General features: G+C 43.9%; 1 protein-coding gene across 2 annotated transcripts in view; it reads left to right on the top strand.

Annotated features, from left to right (window-relative positions):
- Window positions 1-6,010, top strand: part of SMYD2 (SET and MYND domain containing 2) — a 56,793-nt gene extending 50,783 nt beyond the window's left edge. Inside the window, exons 10-12 of one of the 2 annotated variants that reach the window (XM_012506609.2) lie at window positions 877-1,051; window positions 3,050-3,158; window positions 5,576-6,010. In XM_012506609.2, the coding sequence (XP_012362063.2) occupies window positions 877-1,051; window positions 3,050-3,158; window positions 5,576-5,656 (365 nt within the window). In that variant the 3' untranslated portion in view covers window positions 5,657-6,010. The remainder of the gene's footprint in view (window positions 1-876; window positions 1,052-3,049; window positions 3,159-5,575) is intronic. The other variant, XM_030812881.1, reaches the window with a different exon arrangement.
- The last annotated feature ends 11,406 nt before the right edge of the window (window positions 6,011-17,416 follow it).

Genomic DNA, 17,416 nt, shown 5'->3' with positions numbered 1-17,416 from the left:
AGAAGGATGGATTTAAGATTCTGAAAACCAAAGGAGGAATGTCTCCTAGTAAATGTGTAAAGGCGTACTGACCACCCACGATGTGGTGTCCAGCGCATTGGAGTTGTATGATCTTATTTCCCCTTATTTGGCTAGTTTGGCTGGGAGCCCCATGTGGTGGAGGACCGTGAAGGACAGAGCCTTCATGGCCTTGTGCATTGGGTATTTTACTTTGGGCAGGCCACAGTGCCAAGGGCCTTGCTTATTTCAGCAATCCTCACTGGCACACTCTGAGCAGGGACTTTGCTCACTGCCATGCAGCAGATGAGGAAACAGCCTGATAGATATTAAGTAGTTTGCCCAAAGGACACAGCTGATGGTGGTAGGATCTAGGATGTTGTCCCAGCTCTAACTATCAGAATCCATGTTCTTAACCATTGTATTGTAGCATTTTCTTGGGAGTTGAAAAGGGATTCGATTTGTACTACCCTTCAGAGGGTAGAATTTAAAACCAGTGAGAGGAAATGAGAGAAAGTCACATTGTTTCTCAGCATAAGAAAGAACTTTGCCACAGTGAGAGTCGTGCTCAGGGTTCCAACTTGGGTGAGGATTTGAATTTGATTAGAATCGTGATTTTAATCAACACTGTTTACATCAGAACTAGGGGTCTGGACCCTGTGGCTAAAATTCTTGAGTTGAGCGGTTCCAATCTTCAGGTTTTCATTTGTTTTTTCTGGAGAAATGTAATTCCTTTCACTTTTGCTTGGCTTTCTGTAAGTTACTTTTTCATGGGGTAAGGGTGAGAGTGGAGTGGACTAAAGAACTCCTTGAACCCAGCCTGGGGGGAAGCCTCCAGGCAGCTTGGGCCCGGTGGCTGTTTCCTTGACTCCACAGCACCCCCTAGTGAGCTGCTGGAGATCTGCGAGCTCAGCCAGGAGAAGATGAGCTCTGTGTTTGAGGACAGTAACGTGTACATGTTGCACATGATGTACCAGGCCATGGGTGTCTGCTTGTACATGCAGGACTGGGAAGGAGCTCTGCAATACGGACAGAAAATCATTAAGCCCTACAGGTGATTGCAGAGGCTGTTCTGATCATTCACAGAGTGGAATTTGGTTGTTCAGGATGTATACGATAGTGTCGTCTTCCTGCCCATTGCTGAGACTTGCTTAGCGCAGCTGCCTGTTCGCTGCATCCACATCTGGAGGTGCTGGTGCAGGGCACTGCTCCCGAGTCAGGCCTGTTGTCACCACCATCCCGAGGAGACAGGTTGAGGTTATGCAGCGGATACTGGGGCAAGATCCCTCCCAGGTCCATCCAGGGCCATATCCATAGCAGTTAACTCAAGCTAATTTTGAGAAGCCACTAGTTTGCTTCTTTTCCCATCCACCACTTCCAAATTTAATTACTAAGTGGTGGTCTCAGAAACCCTGCTTTTCATCGTTACACCATCCCCTTCTTTTGCTTTTTCAAATTACAGCCCCAGTTTGCAAATGGGGAAGCTCTGGGACCAGTGGGTTGACCATGGCTATCTAACCTCCCCACCCCAGGTTTGAAAAAAAGAAAAAAAAAATCGCTTTTTAATTTGTAGTAATAATGAATATTAGCCATGGAGAGATTTCCTGCCTGAGAGGGTTACTAAACCTACAAGTGGGTGACAGACGGAAGTTGTGGCTTTGTCATCTGACTCGGACTAGACCCTTCAGGGCTGAGGTGGCCTAGATGGGATCACTGGAGCTCTTTTTAAAGGCATTGATGTTATACATTTACAGGGTACGTCCAACACCAAGTGGGCCAAGTGAATCAGGGTCGCTGGGCATTAGACCCAGAAATCTGTGTTCCAGAAGCATCCCAGGTGTTTCTCAGGAGTTTCAGAAGCCCTCAGTCTCCTTCCACTTCCGAGATTAGGGTTTGTGAAGGTTGTGTCTGGTCTGAATGTCCACTGCCCACTCCACCCTCTACTTACCCCACTGTGCCCTGATTAGCCAGCAGGGGGAGCCCAAAGGAAGCCAGCTCTTAAAATCTGCTCTTGGAAACAATTTGTTAAATTGGGGATAAACTCAAACCTTCCCTTTCTCTGGAGTGTGTGAGGAAGTCCACTGGCCTCATGCACAGTTCTCTGTGTGAGATCTGTAGGGAGAGAGGAGCAGACAGACAGCATCCCAGCCCTATGGTTCTCCCAGCAGGGCCTTGCTGTGCTAGACCCATCTTTATCTGCGTGAGCCCCTCCCGGAAGCCCAGCTCCGGTCTTCTGTGGGGCCATGGGTCCCAGGGCTACCTCCTGCCCAGGAATACGGCTAGAACATGTCTTTTTGGACTGACTTTCAGGAGACACAGAGTGGAACAGCCTAGCCTTTAAATAAATACCTCTTACACACACGTAAACACACACACTGGCTTGTACCAGCTGCCTGTGGGCCCTGTTCCTAGGGAAATGGCTGTTTCCCAGGCAGACCCCATCAGTCAGCCTTCAGGTACAGCCAGAGAGAACACCTGCTGTATCTAAAGCCCCTGCTGGACAATGGGGAAAGAACATCCAGAAGACACAGGAAGTGTTCTGACTTCAGAGCACTTACAGTTTTGCTAAACCAACCCATATCATAGTGTGACAGAAAGCTGGGGTCTTAAGACACATTGGGGTGTGTGGGGGTTTGGTGGGTGGGTGTGTGTCTGAGTACCTAAGGTGATAGGCCTAATTGCTGCCTTCAAAAATGGGACATTTACTTCACAAGCTGTTTTCCCAGGGTCTTCCTCTGGGTATATCTGAAATATAAAAATCTGGACTGTCATTGAAGGTTGTATTTACAAATGCTTTTGAATAGGATTTCTCCTGCAGTTGTTATGTAGCTTTTCAGAAACACACAAACTACAAATAATGAACAACGTCTGCAATGATTCGGCAGGGTGGCAGCATCCACCCTGTCCACCCAAACCCTGGTGGGATTTGGAGAGGCCACTGGTGGGCAGAGGTTGGCCCTAAGCATGGCAGCCTCCGGCTTACTGCGCCCAGCCTGTGGGGTGGCTCAGTAGCCGCTGACATGGTGGCCTGTTGTCTCTTCTCTTGTTCTAGTAAGCACTATCCTTTGTACTCCCTCAACGTGGCCTCCATGTGGTTGAAGCTAGGGAGACTCTACATGGGCCTGGAACACAAAGCCGCAGGGGAGAAAGCTCTGAAGAAGGTATGTCTGTAACTCGGCCTTAGGATTCCCCGTGGCCAGACGGCCCTCCTTAGCGCACCTCCTTCATGCCTCACCAGGCTGAATGGCTGAAGCAGTGGAGGGTGAGCAGTTCTCACCCACCCTCTTGCCGTGGGAGCAGCGGGGGTGGGTCCTGCAGGTGAGGGTGGAGTGAGAGAGTGCACCTCTGCTGTGCTTGTGTCCAGGCCTTCCTCGAAGGGAATGGGTGCACACATCCAGAGGGCTGACCGTGATCACAGGTCCAGCCTGTACCTGGAGGAATTCTCCATTTGTTTGCCCTTTAGGATTTTCAGAATGTTGACCCCCAATTGTGGTGAAATCAAGGAGGTAGGATATGGAGAGTTAGGGTTAGGATGTTAGAATTGCGCATTTGCTGTTTCTAAAATGCCCTTAATCATCCTCTCGGTTCATTGAGGACCAGTTACATATCAAGACCCTCGTGTGCTTTTCCTTTGAATTCTTACAAAAATGAGAGGCTTTCCTGATGAAGAAAGTGAGGTTCAAGCAGGTTAAGTGAGTAATAGCCTAGGGTACATGGTGGGGCCTTCATTCAAATGAGGGTCTAAGTTGAAAGCTTCAGCTCCTCCCACTCAAGCTGTGATGAAACTGGTGGTGAGCCAGGCCCCTGGGCAGCATTTGCTTTCAGTTTGATGACTGCCCTGTGCTGCCCAGGAGCCAGGCCCCCACCCTCACATCACGGGTGGTCAGAGTCATCATCCTAAGTATTGATTCTCATTGTTTGTGATGTGGAATTCGCAGTCAATATAGTGTAATTTAGGGGACAGTCCATTTACTCCTGTAAGAGACTTTATAAAATGCTGGGGCCATGGACAGGGCCTGCAGGCCTAATCTTTCACCTTCTCCAAAGTTTCCCAATAGACTATTTGGGAAGATGGGATAAGGCCCACATCCCAAATAGAAGAGTCAGGGCACAACCAGGCTGGAAGGGAGCACAAAACAAAATTTTCTGTTTTAAACCATGGAATTTGTCTTCTGAGAATTAGCCATTTAGGTCACAACTGCAAAGTGTGTCAGGTGATTAAGTAATAGATCAATGAAGGCTGGAGCAGATCTGAGCAAGGAACATGAGTCTTGAAATGATTGCCTGGGCAGGGTCGGCACCTGAAACAGGTGATTTCCGAAGGCTTGCACTGTTACTTGGCCTGCCTCCTCTTGGCTTGAGATCTAGGAGGAGAATATATAATAGATAGGAATGCCTGTCATAGTCACAGGCCATTAAAAATTCTCCGGGGGAATACTTTTTTCTCTGAGTAATTTGGCTGAATACAAAAGAGCAAATACATTCTTAGAGATGACATTTGATATAAACTTCCTGTATGCCAGGTGCTGTTCGAAAAACTGTATCTGAATTAACAACCCCGAGAGGTAGGTATTATTCCAGTTTTACAGTTCAGGAAAATGAGGCACAGAGTGATTAAGTAAATTACCCAAGGCCGCACAGCTAGGAAATGATTAAACCACTGGAAACTTGACCATTTTACATTGCCTCACTATAAAGAAACCTTAAGTACATTCTCTAGCATCCCTCAATGAAACCTGCTACCTTTCTTTAAGTTTTTAGAATATGTATTAAAAGGAAAGAGTATGCTTTTCAAAAGGGAAAAATAGTTTAACCACATCTTGCAGGTTAGTAATGTCAACTAAAAATCAAAATAGCTTTGATATAAAATTCACTATGGACTTTGCCAGCATCACCTATTTTCTGGGTTGAACATAATCAAAAACATTAGTCCTTAAAGCATGTTTTACTGAAAAGATCTAGAATCTTGGGGCAAGAGAATGTCATGAAATCGGTTTCATGACATCGTTTCTCCAGCTGGATATTTTTGCAGAATGTTTTACCCAGCAGTAGACACTGGATGAGTTGGCTACCAGATAGTCTTGTCTCCTTTTTTAAAAAAAAACCAAGGTCGGGCACGGTGGCTCACGCCTGTAATCCCAGCACTTTGAGAGGCCAAGGCAGGCGTATCACGAGGTCAGGAGATCGAGACCATCCTGGCTAACACGGTGAAACCCCGTCTCTACTAAAAATACAAAAAACTAGCCAGGCATGGTGGTGGGCGCCTGTGGTCCCAGCTACTCGGGAGGCTGAGGCAGGAGAATGGCGTGAACCCGGGGGGCGGAGCTTGCAGTGAGCCGAGATCGCACCACTGCACTCCAGCCTGGGCGACAGAGCGAGACTCTGTCTCAAAATAAATAAATAAATTAAAAAAAAAAAAAAAAAAAAAAAAAACCAGGTCCTGGCGGAAAACATAGGCTCTAATGGCCAGTTTGCATCCTGTGCCTTAAAGCAGAGAGATCCAACTTAAAGTTACCCCAGGTGGAGGTGTGAGGAGATTGGCTTCTAGGCTCTCATTGTTTGTCTTGCTCTTTCCTAGGCCATTGCAATCATGGAAGTAGCTCACGGCAAAGATCATCCATATATTTCTGAGATCAAACAGGAAATTGAAAGCCATTGAAACTATGCAGCATTTCAGTTTTCATTTAAACACTTAGTTCAGAAACCTTAAAGGATTTGAATATTCCAAATTGCACACGTCACTCCAGCATCTCTGTAAAATAATTGGAATGAAAATCCTTTTTGCACTTAAACATTGCACATGCCGTACTTTGAGGTTAGTCTGAATCTTGAACTTTAATACCAAATTAATTTTGAATGCTTTTGTTTCCTAAGAGATAATGGCATGGTTTCATATGTTATACTTTGGACAGACAGAGTTTTAAAAATGGAATTATTTTTTCTTTCATGCCTCTTGTAATGTTCTGAACAAACTTGAATGATGAAAGAAAATAAAAGAGATATCAGTATTTGAGGTTTGTGTTTTCTTCTGTCTCTGGGGAGGATTTCTCAGTGGTGGTGGGAGCCCAGTCTTGGAGTGGAAGTGACACCTGCTGTCCATAATTCAGCAAGCTCAAGTCTTCTCCCTGGGACTGGGGTCGGGCAGCCTCTTTATTCTGCAGTTGCTTTCGTGGTGCTGTGCCTGTGGAGGAAGAAAATGGGAAGAAAGAGAAAAAGGTACAAGAAGGAAAGAAAAGTGTATGTGGTGGAGGAACAGTCCAGTGACCCGAGTGCCCTTCAGCAGGCGAGGTTTTGAATCTGTTCTCTGGTGCCTGGTATTCCTTCAGTGTATAAAGGGGCTTAGTGCGTGCTTTGCTTTCTTGGCTTTTCTGTCCCCATCTGTCTGAAAGCAGACTTGCCATCTCTCATTCTGTTGATTGTTCTGTGCAGTACTCTCCTTTTTTGGAAAGACTCCAGGGTATGCTTGGGAAGGAAAAAAATTTTTTTTCCTTCCCAACCAACCCTGTGTTGTTGAGTAAACACTGATCTCTACCCACACAGACAACAGAAATCCAGCTTTCTGCAGCCCCACAGCCTAGAAGCAGCAACCTGGGGAGTTGTTTGTTAGCAACCATTGCACAGAAGGACCCAGCACACGTTCCTGAGTGCAGGGGTGTTGTTACTCTTAGAAAAGTGTCTCGTAGTCCAAAGAGAGGAACTTCCCCACTGGTTAATTAGTAAAGCCTGTTGAAATTTACATGTCAATTACCTTTCATAGTCATGGTCTGAAAACAGCTAGAACAGCTGTAAATCTGGTACATTTTCCTTCCCTCCTCATCTACACGCACCCGCATCTTCACACACACTCATGCCCCTCTTTCACACGCAGTTTACTGCACACAGTGGGATTTAGCAGATAGAATGCATTCTCTTGTCCTGTGTAGTCCAATAAGACATTTATTGAACACCTGGTACTATCTATGCTAAATGCTCTGAATAGCTCTCGGTGCAGAGAGAAGAGTAAGGCATGGTAAAGTAAACTTAGCCTACCATCATCTCTAAAGGTTTTATAACATTTGCAAAAGTAATCCTTTCTCAGTAAATTCAAGTAATTGAAATGTATATGAAAAAAGTAAACTTGGTTCCTCACCAGTCCCACTGCGTGGAGCTAACTGCCATAAACAGTTTGCTTTATATGGTCCCAGCTTTTTCCACTCCTGGAGGATGTATCTATATAAATAGATTTAGAAGAACAAAGACAGGATGGCACTGACATAGGATTTTGTAACCTGCTTCTCCAAACGAACAAAATGGATCTCTTTGCATTTCAGCACTTACAGATTTGCCTCATTCTATTTAGAGGCAGAATATTGCATTGGATGCATGTCATCATGGACTCAGTACTTCTCCTATTTATGGACAGGAGGTTTTTTCCCAGTTTGCTGCTATTACAAACAATGCCACAGTGAATGATCTGAAACATAAAACTTTGTGTTGTGTGGTAGTATTTTGGGGAATAGATTCCTGGAAGTGCAATTTCAAGATCCAATAGTGGGAATGTTTTTAAAATTTGAATAAATATAGCCACATTTCCTTTTGTAAAAAAAAAAAAACTGCATCAGATACAAATAAGATATAATAGTACTTGCTTTCCTCTCCCTCATAACATTGTATTATCATTAAAATGTTTTTGGCAATGTAATGTGTGAAATATTTTGTTTTATATGCATTTATTAGTGAGATTGGACTGTTTTTCATATATTCAGGATTTATTTTATTTCTTCAGCGAATTGACATTCATGGCTGAGCTGTTTTTAGCACAACACTTTCTGACACCGAATGTTTGAGGTTTTATCTCACACCAGCTATTCTCTAACTCTTTCTTTGGACACCAACTGTGTGTCCTACAATTCAGTTCTATTCTGATACTACCCTGGAGTTAGCGTCAGACTCCATAGGTTTAAAGACTCCATCCCACAAGACTTCCCTCACTTCAGATGCCAGTTGGAAGGATCTCACTCGGTCACCCAGGCTGGAGTGCAGTGGCGTTATTTTTTTTGTTGTTTTTAGAGGTGGGGTCTTGCTATCTTGCCCAGGCTGGTCTCAAACTCCTGGCCTAAAGGGATCCTCCCACCTCAGCTTCCCAAAGTGCTGGAATTATAGGCATGAACCACCTTGCCTGGCTCCCAGGTTACCCAGTTTCTATCTGACTTGGCCACAAAGTCAGGGGGTTGCCACAATCCCCTCACCTTCATGTTCGGTAATTTGCCAGAATGGCTTATCAGAGTCCGGAAAACATTTTATTTCCTATTATTGGCTTATTATAAAGAATACGAATGAACAGGCAAATGAAGGGTACATAGGGCAAGGTCTGGAAGGGTCCCGGGTACAGGAACTTCCATCCTCATGGAGCTGGGATGTGACATCTTCCTGGCACATGGACGTGTACACCAACTTGGAAGCCCTCCAAACCCCATTGTAGGGGGTTTAAATCATTGATCATTTAATGACTTAAATGATCATTAGTCGTTTAATAAAATCATTAGCCGTTGATGACTAAGTCTGCAGCCCTTCTATCTTCCCCACAGGTTGGGGAGTTGAGGCTGAACATTCCAAGCTTCTAATTAAGGCTTGGTCTTGGGGGTCACCCCTCATCCTGAAGCTACCTGGAGGCCCACCAAGAGTTGCTGTATTAGAACAAAAGAGACTCCTGTCACTTAGGAAATGCCAAGGGTCTTAGGAGAAGCTGTGTCCCAGGAACTGAGGACAATGACCAAATAATCTTTCTATGACACTAAAGGACACCCTTGGTCTCTGACCACAGATTCCTCATTAAAAAGGATATTTACTGGCACATTTCTAGCTTCCCGTGTAGTCACTGACAATCCAGTCTATCATCCTACTGCATGAAAATGTCTCCCTAGCTGAGGCCACTCAGGCGTACAGGCTTCCATTTGATCTTGTCAGGTTCCACAGGCGAGAGTGATCTTGGCAATATGTCTTTACCCTTTCAGGCCTCTGGTATAATTGAGCTAAGAGACGACAATATCATCTCTTGTTCTGAGCCTTTTTCAAGATGTCAGCACGATACTGGATTTCCCCTATTACATAACTCATTTAATCATTCCTTTGCCCTCAGCTGCTATTTCTCCTCTCCATTTATCCCCTAACTTTGTTCATTCACCTTTGGAAGAGACATTAGGTTCCACCTCTGTGCTTGTCTAGGTTGCAGACAGCAATACTAGTCTAACAAAAATGACTCCCCTTCAGTCCACTCCCTTCAGGTAGGGTAGGATTCCATAGCTACAGAACTAATGGGCTGTTTCTGACACTAGGCAATAGAGCTACATTCACTGGTAACCCTGATTTTGCCAGATAGGATGAAGGCCTGACCTGCCCCATAAGGCCCTTAAGACTTCTGACATAAAAATTTAGAAACATAGTCCCAGTTTCTTGCTTAGAAATCATCCCTGCTTCCAGCACTGGTAGTTGCAGCCCTGGTCCTGGGACCACTGCATCAGGAAAAAGAAAGTTGAGATGATGTAGGGAAGGAAAAAAAAAAAAGTATGGTTATACCAGTATCTTTTCCTTGCGAAGAATGGTGGTCATACCAACACCCTTTCCCAACCCTTCTGCCCCAGGTTCACCAGGACACAGGACTCTCTCCAGTGGGGACACTCCCTTAGGCCCCCCTTATTTTATGTGAGCACACACTTGTGAAGGCATGGAAGCCAGCCCTTGCTGCCTTTATCTCCCCCCATTTTAGACAGTAAATATTTCAACTGCCTGTTCCAATTCTCTATTAAGCCATTTATCTGAGGGTAATAATGCAACACAAAGCCCCCATTTGCTGAGATATCTCTTCCCCCTGGAGGATGCGGTGGGCTGCAAAGTGTGTCCCTTGGTCTGGAATGGGTGCAATATCTTCTAGTTCTTTTGTAGCACTCTAAGCATACTTGCATCTACCACTGGGTAAGCAAATCCCGGTCCAGAGTCAGTGGTGATTTCTCTCAGGACCCAGTTGTAGCCTCCTGGGCCTACTGGCATTAGCCTGACTTGTGAGCTATGTTCAGGGCCCCCCACCCCACCCAAAACAGCCCTTACTGGCATTTTGTTTCTTAGAGGGTGCAACAGGAATATGTCTCGATTGAGTCCATCTCTGCATTATTGCAGCCTGTCCCTGCCATGTCCACTCATTTCATGGGCCTAGGTGGCCACCTAGGTGAGCACATGAGGGTATCTGCTGTTGATTCCATTTACCTTCGATGCCAGAAGGGTTTTCTTTTGATGGGCATCGATACGTCCTACTTTAATGCACTCTTCAAATTCCCATGGTGGTTCCCATCTGTGTGGCCCATCCCTTTAATGGGCCAGTTTTCCATTCCCCTTCTGCCTGGCCATATTCAACGGCACCAGTGAGCTGGTAAAAACCAAAACGTGGTGGCAAACAGCAAGCAGTTCAGTCCACCAAGCTGACTTTTACCCTTCTCTGATCAGAGTAGTGACCTTCCAGTCCATTCACTTTGCAACCGTAGGCCATAAACCAAGCAGTTCTTTGTTGGTTAGTGAAGGGCTGTTTCTGGGCACCGTCCAAGTGACAATAGATCCGACAGCTTCTCATGCAGTACCAGTCAGTCCTAGGACAAAACAGCTTCCTGTTTGTGAATATGTCCTTGCATTCCTCAGGTAACAAGATCCTGTATAAACCATTTCATTCTATGATGGAACTCTTCTGGGCACTGCCATCCACATTAGAGTGCTTCTCCAACATCATCTAAGGCATTCTGGGTATTTCAGGTTTCAAGATTATTTTATGCCCTTCAGTCATAGGAGTATTTTCAATTAATGTCTGATGAGATGAATTGCTTCTCAAATGGAAATTTTCTAGCCCACAGTCCCAGTAGTCATCGCTGGGAGGTGCTCACAGGCTTTTGCCATAAGTCCCAGCCTGTGTTCCACGGAAAACTATCCCACAGAGATTTTGTGTATATCAGCCTCCAGCTTTTATTCTACACTGTGTGGGCTTGGGCAATCTTACTGGTTCCCATTTAGCATGTCCAATTAATATTGCTTGAAGATGACTTATACATCTTCTTTGCAGACACAGTTCCTCAGTTAAACCTAATGTCCTTCCGCATAATACATTCAGATGCAACTTTTTGTACAAATTTTCACCTGCATCTCATCAACCCTTATAGTCCTAACTGTAGCCACCATCGGACATCATCAACAAGTTTTAGTTTTACAATATTAGGTAAAGAAAGTGTTCCCCAAGATGACATAATATCCATTTCCACAAAACATTCAAGTAAAGGAGACACTATTTTACAAAAAGCCTGTTTAAACATTCTAACTTGCATAATCCTGTCAACTCTTCTGTATTCCCTCAACCTAATTCTAGCTTATGTTAGAGCTTCACCAGTGGGTTTGGATACCACAGTCCATGGAGCCCCCATGTAAAGGAGTTCCAGAAATTTCTCCACCCCCTGATCACTTAACCCATTCATGTACATAAAGCTTTGGGTCCCCAGCAGGGGGTTGAAGCAAAGAACTCTGACCTTTTTGTCAATCTTTGTCTTGGTTAATCTTACTATTGTTCTGTGATTTCAGGTCAGGTTTCTCATTGTAATCTTTGCCTTCTGGCTTTTAAAATTTCTCCAAACTGGAGTAAATAGAGTGGACTCCTTTGGGACCCATTAATGTTGGGTGACTGATATGTTTTTGCTGTGTCCCCACCCAAATCTCATTTTGAATTGTAGCTCCCATAATTCCCATGTGTTGTGGGAGGGACCTGGTGGGACATAATTGAATCGTGGGGGCGGTTTCCCCCATACTGTTCTCGTGGTAGTGAGTAAGTCTCACGAGATCTGATGGTTTTATAAGGGGAAACCTCTTTCCCTTTGGCTTTCATTCTCTCTTATCTGCTGCCATGTAAGACGTGCCTTTTGCCTTCTGCCATGATTGGGAGGCCACCCCAGCCACATGGAAGTGTGAGTCCGTTAAACTTCTTTTTCTTTATACCCAGTCTGATAAAGTCATACCCGAAACTGGGTATGACTTTATCAGCAGTGTGAAAATGGACTAATAACATTATGAGACACTTTGGTCCACCCAAACTTTAATAGTGCTGTATTAAGACCTTTATTTTAACCCCGTCAATGTCTGTCTTATTCATACCTTTTTTTGTTTGTTTTTTTGAGATGAAGTCTCACTGTGTCGCCCAGGCTGGAGTGCAATGGCATGATTTCAGCTTGCTGCAACCTCCGCCTCCCAGGTTCAAGCGATTCTCCTGCCTCAGCCTCCCAAGTAGCTGGGATTACAGGTGTGCACCACCATGCCCAGCTAATTTTTTTATTTTTAGTAGATATGGGGTTTCACCATGTTGGCCAGGCTAGTCTCAAACTCCTAACCTCAGGTGATCCACCCACCTTGGCCTCCCAAAGTGCTGAGGTTACAGGTGTGAGCCACCGCACCTGGCCTCATCCCATTTTTTAATAACCATTCAAGGTTTTCACCCTGCTGGGACAAGTCTCTTGACTCTTTCCCTTTCTTTTTGCTTTTTGTTTTGCCACTATCAATGTTTTCTTTATTCACTCCATTTCTTAACCATTTAAAAATTTCTACCCTCTTAGGATGAATCCCTGGACTCATCCCTCTACCTTTCACACCTATGCCTAATTCATATTTTCCTGTGAATTAGTCTAGTGTTTTAATTAGCATCAGTAAGAACCATGAGAGGAAGCAAAGACAGCAAATTTGATAGGGCTTCTAAGACTGTTGCTCAATTTTGTAGCAGTAAAGTTATATGCGACACCCATGCAAAAGGTGCCCATGCCTCTTAATCATAACATTGACCATGATCTTGGCAATGGGCATATTCAATGGGTGAGTGTCCCAATTACCAAAAAGCCAGTCCCACATGACTTGCAAACACAGTTTATCAGGTGCTTCATCAGAGTGTTGCTTTTAACATTTATAGGGGGAGTTGGACAGCCTCACTTCTCAGAGTAAACATACCTCATAGTGCCTTTTATCCAGTCCATCAGGCTGGTTGTCCCTTCAGGAATACCTGTGTGTGTCTCTGTCAGATATAGCCATCTGCGATTGTTCCACAGTGAGCAGTGAGTCCTCTGTCAACCCAGACATGCTCTTCTATTCTGCAGCATTCAAAACCAAAGATACTGTCTCTAAATCAGTTACTCTCAGAATCCACTTAAGTAAGGGTTTTTCAGGAAGCTGATGATATTGATCTACAAATGCAACAACTTTTCCACACTATCCCCCCTGGTTTCAATAGTTTATTGGTTGTACCTTCCCCCTACACCCACCACCTTCTTAGTGACCAGAGGTCTTAGAGATACCCTTTGCTGTCTCCACATAATTCTACCCTTTGAGGGCAGCTTCAAGGCTAGTGGCCAAAGTTCAGACTGACCAAAATCTGAGTTTGGTTTAGCATCGAAGTCCATCCAGCACTCTTTTAATTTCACTTTAGCTATTACAGACATAACAAAAACCAAGGAGTTATATGTTCTGCTCTTTTCCTATTCATTTACATTTCCTTATCCATCCAATGAACCAATTCCTCAGCAGTTAGATCCACTTCCAAATTCCATTTGTAACTTAATTTTAGTCACTGGTAACAGCACAGCTGTCATGCTGGTCCATATCATGGGTGACCACATGACCACCCAGGAATCAAAGTTTCTGCATCTCCCACCCTTTCATCCTTTTTCTTCCCAAACCACTTTTCCATTAGCTAGGACCATTCTAGTGAATCCTAAATTTTCTGACACTAAATAATCAGGGTCTTTCTAATCCCACTTCTGACACCAATATGAGCTGTTTTGACTCACAACAGTTCTGAAACCAAATGTGTGGTGTTTTTGTTTTTATGCCCCACAGCAACCATTCTCTAACTCTTCAGACACCAACTGTGTGTCCTACAATTCAATTCAACTCTGACACTACCAAGAGTTAGTGTCAGACTACACTGGTTTAAGGGCTCAGTCCCGCAAGACTGCCCTCACTTCAGATGCCAATCACAAGTTATCAGGTTTCCAGGTTAACCATACTTCTGTCTGACTTGGCTACAAAGTCAAGGGGTTCCCACAACACCTCCTCCCTTATGTTCATTAATTTGCTAGAATGGCTCACAAAACCCTAGAAAACACTTTACTTTCTATTACTGGTTTATTATAAAAAAGACATACGAATAGGCCAATGAAGAGGGTGAACATAGGGTGAAGTCCAGAAGGATCCTGAGAGAAGCTTCTGTTCCCACGGAGTTGTGGTATGCCACACTCCTGGCAAGTGGATGTATTCACCAACTCAGCTCTCTGAATGCTATTGGTCAGGGGGTTTTATGGCAGTTCCATTACATAAGCATGATTGATTAATTAACCATTGAAATTGACTCAATCTCCAGGATCTCTTTCTTTCCAGAGGTTGGGGATGGGGCTGAAAGTTCTAAGCTCCTAATCAAGTCTTAGTCTTTCTGAAGACCCGCCCCCATCCTGAAGCTACCTAGGGGACTACTAAGAATTGTCTCACTATGGCCGGGCGCGGTGGCTCACGCCTGTAATGCCAGCACTTTGGGAGGCTGAGGCGGGTGGATCACAAGGTCAGGAGATTGAGACCATCCCGGCTAACATGGTGAAACCCCGTCTCTAAGAAAAATACAAAAAATTAGCCAGGCTTGGTGGCGGGCACCTGTAGTCCCAGCTACTCAGGAGGCTGAGGCAGGAGAATGGTGTGAACCCAGGAGGCGAAGCTTTCAGTGAGCCGAGATCGCACCACTTCACTCCAGCCTGGGTGACAGAGCGAGACTGCGTCTCAAAAAAAAAAAAAAAAAAAAAATTGTCTCACTAAAACAAAAGAGGCTCCTATCACCCTTGATATGAAATTCCAAAATTTTCTGTGATACCACATGGCCATTGCTTGTTTCGCTATTTGTTAATGTCTTTCATAATAACTTCTGAGCTCTGTATATATTGGGGTATTAGCTCCTTGTCATATATTAAAAATATTTTTACTCTAGTTGTCCATTAACTTTATTTTTCATGACCCTTGCTGTACAAAAGCAGATTGTTTTCATCTTTAAGTGAAGAAAACTATTACTGGTTTATTGTAAAAAGTAATATTAATTTTTATTTAAATCTTTGATCTAGCTAGAATTTTTTTTTTTTTTTTTTGAGACCGAATCTTGCTCTGTCGCTCAGGCTGGAGTACAACAGCACAATCTCGGCTCACTACAACCTCCGCCTCCCGGGTTCAAGCGATTCTCCTGTCTCAGCCTCCTAAGTAGCTGGGATTACAGGCACGCGCCACCACGCCCAGCTAATTTTTGTATTTTTAGTAGAGACAGGGTTTCACCACGTTGGTCAGGCTGGTCCCAAACTCCTGACCTCGTGATCCACCTGCCTCGGCCTCCCGAAGTGCTGGGATTATAGGCGTGAGCCACCACGCCTGGCAGAATTGTTTAATAAGATATACAGGCCAAGCATGGTGGCTCACGTGTGTAATCCCAGCACTCTGGGAGTCCGAGGTGGACTGATCACTTGAGCCCAGAAGTTCAGGATGAGCCTGTGCAACATGGCAAAACCCCATCTCTGTAATAAATACAAAAATTAGCTGGGCATGGTGGTGCATGCCATAGTCCCAGCTACTCGGGAGGCTGAGGTGGGAGGATCACCTGCACCCAGGAGGCACAGGGTTCAGTAAGCCAAGATCGTGCCACTGCACTCCAGCCTGGGCGACAGAGCGAGACCCAGTCTCAAATAAATAAAAATAATATCCCATGGTATTCCTTAATAAATTTTAATTTTCATTTATTGAATTACTTGTTGAATTATTATTTTCCCATGCTGATTTGGAAGGGTACCATTATCATTTCTCTAAGACTTTGGTTTATTTCTGCAGTATTTCATTCTATTGATCTATTCTTGTGCCAGTAAAAGACTCTTTTATATTGTTGCACTGCAAAACTTTTAGTATGTACTAGGGCTAATCCTTCTGGGTTCCCTTGAATTTTTCTGGTGGTGTTGTGATTTTTTTATTGGACTTGCACTAGAGTCAGTGATATACAGAGAACTGGCCTCTTCATGAGTCTTCCTATTCAAGAATGTGGTAAGTTTATCAATTTGTCTAAGTTTTGCCTCAGAAGGAGTTTTGCTGTGTTTATAAAAGTCTCATTTATTCTTTTTGTTAGATGTTTGTTTTCTTTAGCTGAGTTTTTTTTCCCCCATTATGTTTCTTAACTAGTAAATCTGGCGAGTTTTTCCCATTTATTTTCATTAAATAAAATAAGAGGTAAAATCACACAAAATAGCCATATTTGGTTCTGGTATTGTCATCTTACTGCATATTTGTGTGTGCACGTTGCTGTTTCTTATATTTATCTTTAGTCTTGTGGGGAATTATTCTGTTTCTCTCTTTTTAAAAATTTTCTTCCCCAGCTCTGCTAACAGTATATTTGGAGACAAATACGTCTACTAGGTTACTGTTTTCTCTCTCAATTATCTAACGAACCTCTACTTTTTCTGTTTATCAACCAAAGAAAAGAAACTGGTTCTATTTGCTCAGCTCACAAAAGAGAAAACGAATTAGTGTATCTGTTCTCCTGCCATTCTACCTGATTTATCTCCATTTTCATTGGCCTATTTTGTCTATTATCATCTTTTTTAACATTATGTAGCCTTTCTTTCAATAATTATAATTGCTTTGTTGCCACAGTCGCCATAGAGAATTAAGTGTATGTTTAATGAGATTTGCTTGCCATATCCTCTCACCCCAGAGTGGCTTACAGTATTCTCATTTTTTTTATGTGAAACTAGTTGGGATCTCTGGTAGTTCCATGACCGCTTGTATAGTCATGGGGTTGTCAATGCATTACTGGGAGAAGTTGTTAAACTTTTCTGTTACTTACCAAGGATACATAAAGCATCTACCCACATACGAGGGGTTCACCGTGTATGTGCTACGGTGGTTACTGGCTGAAAGTCTGCGACAGGACGGCCACCTTTAAACCTAGAGACCAGTTGAGCTGTTATAAAGCTGAAAGGCAAAAGCAAGAATTTAAATTTTCTACAGCAGCCTGGTTGGTGCCTGCCTTTTCCACATCAACAGTTTGGTACCTGAGTAACTGACAGTGAAGGAGGAGTGAGGAGGGGCTTGGAGCTTAATGAGGCTTATTGCTGCATTTGTGAGAAAGACCCATTTCTATCTATTCTTCACTCCACTTGCCTAGTGATCACCCCTTTCAGGTTTCTTCTAACAGTGACAACCTTGGGAATTTCAAACTAAATCTTCAGTATGATAAGGTTATGCAGGACTAAAAAGTGGGTAGCAATAAATGGGCTTTAGAAAACAAAGCATGCAGGTTTTCCCAGGCACTTTCAACTAATGCAAACATATACAGTACAGAAAAGAGAAGATGTAACTG

The sequence above is a fragment of the Nomascus leucogenys genome, chromosome 5 (assembly GCF_006542625.1).
Source record: "Nomascus leucogenys isolate Asia chromosome 5, Asia_NLE_v1, whole genome shotgun sequence".
Taxonomy (NCBI): domain Eukaryota; kingdom Metazoa; phylum Chordata; class Mammalia; order Primates; family Hylobatidae; genus Nomascus; species Nomascus leucogenys.
Note: the sequence above shows the minus strand (reverse complement) of the source record. Positions and strands in the feature narration are given on the sequence as shown.